This window comes from Eimeria acervulina, genomic scaffold (assembly GCF_000499425.1).
Source record: "Eimeria acervulina Houghton genomic scaffold, Eah_scaff332, whole genome shotgun sequence".
NCBI classification, from domain to species: domain Eukaryota; phylum Apicomplexa; class Conoidasida; order Eucoccidiorida; family Eimeriidae; genus Eimeria; species Eimeria acervulina.
Genome location: NW_013547486.1, coordinates 29,437 through 34,765, shown reverse-complemented (window position 1 = coordinate 34,765; position 5,329 = coordinate 29,437). Strand labels below are relative to the sequence as shown.

At 44.5% G+C, this 5,329-nt stretch overlaps 1 protein-coding gene across 1 annotated transcript; it reads right to left on the bottom strand.

Annotated features, from left to right (window-relative positions):
* Positions 1–139: 139 nt before the first annotated feature.
* Positions 140–3,425, bottom strand: EAH_00033410 (hypothetical protein, conserved; the record flags this gene model as incomplete). Its single annotated transcript, XM_013392249.1, has 2 exons — positions 140–354; positions 1,021–3,425. Coding segments are annotated over 2 exons (2,620 nt in total), but the record flags the coding sequence as incomplete, so codon positions are not given.
* Between the last annotated feature and the right edge of the window lie 1,904 nt (positions 3,426–5,329).

Sequence of the window (5,329 nt, the reverse complement as noted above, 5' to 3'; positions counted from 1 at the left end):
AACCTCAACCACCCTAATAAACCCTAATAAACCCTAATAAACCCTAATAAACCCTAATAAACCCTAATAAACCCTAATAAACCCTGTTAAACCCTGATGACGCCTGCAAACCCTGAGAGGATGTTTGAGATATGCTTACGAGTTTGTTTAGCGAGATCTTCACAAATAAGTTTGAGTGTATTCTCAGCAGGTATAACTCTCGCTTGAAAACCCCTAGGCTCTAAGCGTATATAGCTCTGCCAGTCATGCTTCTTTACTTGAGTTCTTCTTGTCTTTGCTGCTTCTCCTTCGTCTTGTTCTAAAGAAAAATTTAAATAAGGCAGCAAATAACCCCCTCGAAGATCCTCCTTCCACCTGCAAAAAATTTCGTACGCTTAGACACCCTAAAACCCTAAACCCTAAACCCTAAACCCTAAACCCTCATATAAACCCTAATCAACACTCATAAACCCAAATAAACCCTAATCAACCCTAATAAACCCTAATATAAACCCTAATGTAAACCCTAATATAAACCCTAATGTAAACCCTAGTATAAACCCTAATAGAAACCCTAATGTAAACCCTAATATAAACCCTAATGTAAACCCTAATATAAACCCTAATAAACTCTAATCAGCTGCATAAACCCTAACCAGCTGTATTAACCCTAAAAACATATAAACCCTAATAAACTATACAGCTTCTAAACCCTAATGGAACACCGTAAACCCTAAACATGTAGCAAAACCCTAATCAATAACAACAGCAAACCCTAATAAACAAATATAAACCCTAGTTAAAAACCCTTAACCCTCAACACTTATAAACCCTAATAAGCAAATATAAACCCTAATAAACAATAATAAACCCTAATAAACAATACTAGCCCTAATTCATAATATTATAAACCCTAAACCCTAACCCTCAACAACATGATTAGGCCTGGGCCCTGAACGCTAAACGCCTCACCCTAAACCACAAACCCTAATAAACTCTAAACCCTAAACCCTAAACCTTAGGAGTCTACATAAGACTCACTTCTGTACTGGGTTTGTTATTCTCGAGCTGCAGGGCACGACGTGGGGCGGTGACTTTGTGTTGCTGCTGCTGCTGCTGCTGTAGCCTTTGCTGCTGCTGCTGCGGTGCATCCGCTGGCTTGCTGCTGCAGCAGCGGGTGTTGCTGGGCTCGTTGCTGCAGATACTGCTGCTGCTGCTGCTCTGGAATCGAGGACAACAACAGGTTGCTGCTGCTGCTGCTGCTGCTGCTGCTCTGATGATATGTTGCAGCAGGCAGCTGCAGCACTCAGTGCATGTCTATGGTCTCTGTGCTGCGGCTCCCTTCCGTCTAACACCCATCTCTTTGAAGCAGCAGCAGCAGCAGCAGCAGCAACAACAGGAGTTTTGCCTCGTCGCAGCTGGCGGGCCTCGGAGTCCCCTGCTGCTGCTCCTGCTGCTGCTGCTGCTGGTGCTGGTGTCTCCTCATCTGCTTCTTGCTGCAGCCATCTGCGGATATCAGCTTGAAAGATAGCATCGAAGGGTGAGTCTAAAGAGTTAAATATTTTGTCTACAGCAGCGGCTGTTTGCTTGTCTTTGTCTTTACATCTGTCTCCTTTACCCTTAACCTTATCGCTGCCCTTCTTCCCCTGTCTCTGCTGCTGCTGCTGCTGCTGCTGCTGCTGCTGCTGCTCTAGCTGCATCAGGCGCTGCTGTCTCTGTCTTTCTTTCTTAATGCATCTCTCTACATTAGGGTGAAACGAACACTCACTTAAAGCGAGCAGCAGCTCCGAAGATTTATTATTAGAGACATATCTGCTGCAAAACTGCCTCAGTATCTGCATAGGGTCTGTAGGCAGCTGCTGCTGCTGCTGCTGCTGCTGCTGCTGCTGCTGTTGGTTGTCTGCACGTCTTTGTTTAAGGTAGCGAGGCGTGGGGTTTATCTCAGGGTGAAATGTACATGCTGCTGCTTCTTGCTGCTCTTTTAGGGACAGTTGCTGCTGCTGCTGCTGCTGCTGCTGCTGCCTCTTGAGGATAAAGCGCTGGATAGCAGCATCAAAGCGACTCCAGCGTTTTGTTGCTATTTGCTGCTGCTGCTCGAAGCAGCAAGAAGGGTCTCCGCATGCAGGTAGGGATCGGGAGCGTACGCGCTGCAGCAACAGCCTCTGCTGCTGCTGTTGCTGCTGCTCCTGCTCCTGCTGCTGCTGCTGCTGCTGGCGCTGAGCCTCGAGCTTGCGAGAGTATGCGAGAACGTGTGGCTGGACGATAGTTGCTGCTGCTGCGGGGCTAGCAGCAGCAACAAGCTTCCTGCAGCTGCGAGTTAGGGTGTCTCTAAATTCATCAATAGCTGCAACACCAAACGAACCCTCAAGCAGCTGCATGCAGGTAGATAGAAAGACAGAGGCAGGGACGTAGAGATGCGGTGTAGCAGACGCATCTGCTGTCTCTTCATCAGCATCTAGCATATAGACTCTCCCTCTCTCTCTCGCTAGACGGCGGTATAGCTGTGCGGCTTGCTGCTGCTGTTGCTGCTGCTCCTGCTGCAGCTGCTCCTGCTGCTGCTGCGGGTCCAGCACCTGCTCCTGCTGCTGCTGTGCTGCTGCTGCAGACTGCAGCAAATCCCCTGTCTCCTGTCTAAAGCGAGGAGGTCTAGAAGAAGGAGACAGCGTGCTGATCTTAACTGGGCCTTCTTTATCTGGGTGCTGCACCTGCAGCTGCTGCAGCGGCTGCTGCTCCTGCTGCTGCTGCTGCAGCAACGGGTCGCAGGCTGCTGCTAGTGTGTCTCCTTCTGCTGCTGCATCGCTGCTGCACCTGCTGATGGCTTGCTGCACGAGAGCAGCAATAACAGCTTTAATAAAGAGACGCTCTGTAAGAGACAGAGAAGCAGCAACAGAGTGAAGAGCAAAGAAATCTGCTGCACCTTCTTCGTCGCTGCTTATCTTCATCCATAGCTCTTTTAAACGCTGCTGCCGATACACCCTAACAATCTCTTCAGATTTCTCGCAGAGTTGGGGTGTATAGCGAAAGGAAGGGAGACAGCGATGAGTAGATCCAGAGCCTCTAGCGTGTTTGCTGCTGCTGCCTGCTGCTCCTGCTCCTGCTGCTGCTGCATGCTGCAGTAGCTCCTGCTGCTGCTGCTGCTGCTGCTGGCGTCTTCTCAACTGCGGAGACCTGCGGCTGTCGCGCTGCTCCTGCTCTATTGCTACGGCATCGTACAACCCATCAGAAGCAGCAACAGCAGCAGCAGCAGCAGCAGCAGCAGCAGCAGAAAAGGGAGAGAGCCGAGAGGCGCTGCCTTGGAGTGTACAGCCACCTCGTTGCTGAGCCTGCTGCCCTGTTGAAGAAGAAGAAAAGAGAAAGGAGTTAGAGCTGCTGTTTTTTTGTTTATCTTCTTCTAATGCTGCTGTCCCCTGCAGCCGCTGCCGACGGGAAGCCGCTGGTCCCCTCATGGTGCTGCAGCTGCAGCAGCAGCAGCAGCAGCAGCAGCAGCAGCAAAGGGAAGAGCTGGTTCTTCTGCTTGATAGGGTATTTGAATAACAGTAGATTCGCAATAAAGAAGAGATAGAAGACAAGAAAATATAAAAGAGAAGTCAAACACAAACAAATGAAAAACTCTGCTCAGTCAAGAGGGCAGATGGCGCAGAGGCGCCTTCGAGTGTATAGGCAGCTCTGTCTGTAGAGATCTTTATTTCTTTTTGAAGTATAAACAACAAATAAACTGTAAATACAAAAAATAAAGGAATAATCGATAAACAATACCAATAAAAGAAGCACAGTACGCACACAAGGGCCCCCTGTGAGGCAGCGGGCCTCGGCAGCAGCAGCAGCAGCAGCAGCAGCAGTTTCTGTTTGCTGCTCTTTTCTCACTCTTGTTTGCTCCAAATACATCAATAAACAGCTTTTTAATTAATTAAACGAAAAAACAAATTAGATTTTAATTAAAACACTTCTTACGTGTCTTTTTATTGCTTTTATCTGAGGCTGCTGCAAACAATACCCAGCGCTCCCGCTAGCGATAAACGCCTATACAATATACAGCACAACTTGAGGTGTACAGACAGCTGGAGAAGAGAAGGGGCCCCTCTTTTTCTGTCTCTAAATAATCTACAATGTCTACATAAAAACAAATTTAAAAAAATAAAATATCCTTCTCTTCTATGAAACCGCAATCAATACCCAGCTGGACATACACCGCAGCACACGCTGCAGCAGCAGCAGCAGCAGCAGCTGCTGCTGCTGCTGCAGCGCTGCGACTTTGTTTGTATTTTGCTGCGCATTATTCATAAATACTTTTCATAGACAAAAACAATAAACAACTGCCTGCACACACAAATATATATATGTATATAAATATATAAACACACATATATGTATATATATATACATATATATACATACATATATATGTATATACATAATATATATATATATATATATATATATATACTTGGCAGGAGTTGAGTTGAGTGTGTCTAATTAATTGAAGTCCCCATATACGCAGCCGGCACTGCAGCTGCAGCTGTTGCAGTAGCAGCAACAGCAGCAACAGCAGCAGTAGCAGCAACAGCCGCAACAGCAGCAACAGCAGCAGTAGCAGCAGCAGCAACAGCACAAACAAAAGGCAGCTGCAGCAGCAGTGGGTGTATTCACACCACATGCTAGCGCCTGCATATATATATATATATATACATATATATACATATATATATATATATATATATATAGACCGAAAAGGAAATAGAGAGATATGTAATAGACTTAGATAGAAGTATACGGGTATACTAATAAAAAAAAGCTTTCTGTATATATATATATATTATATATATATGTATATATATATATATATCTATATATATATACATACATATATGCATACATATATATATATACATATATATAGTTTTTGTCGTGTGTATGTGTTTATATCTTTTTTTGTTCCACAGCTACAAAATGATTTTCTGTATTTGTTTGCTGCATGCATTTAACTATATATAAAACATAATATATATATATATATATATATACATATATATATATATTATTTTATATATAGTTTATGTATAGTTATAAGAAAAGTACTGAGGGTTTTCTTGGTGAAAAGCATCGAAAGAAAATTGCTGAGGCTGCGTATTAAAGCGAAGAGGCCATGAAAACTTATTAATATCTGTATAGCTATCAATAACAATGCGAGTTAGATGTGCAGCATGATGACTATTTAACTGTCTCCTTGAAGATAATATATCTGTCTTTAATAAGACTAAGTTGTGCGTTTGCTTTAATTCAGAGAAGAAAGCTAAACGCAGCAAAGGGGCAGCTCTTTGAGGGTTCTATACACACAAACAAAGACAAGAAA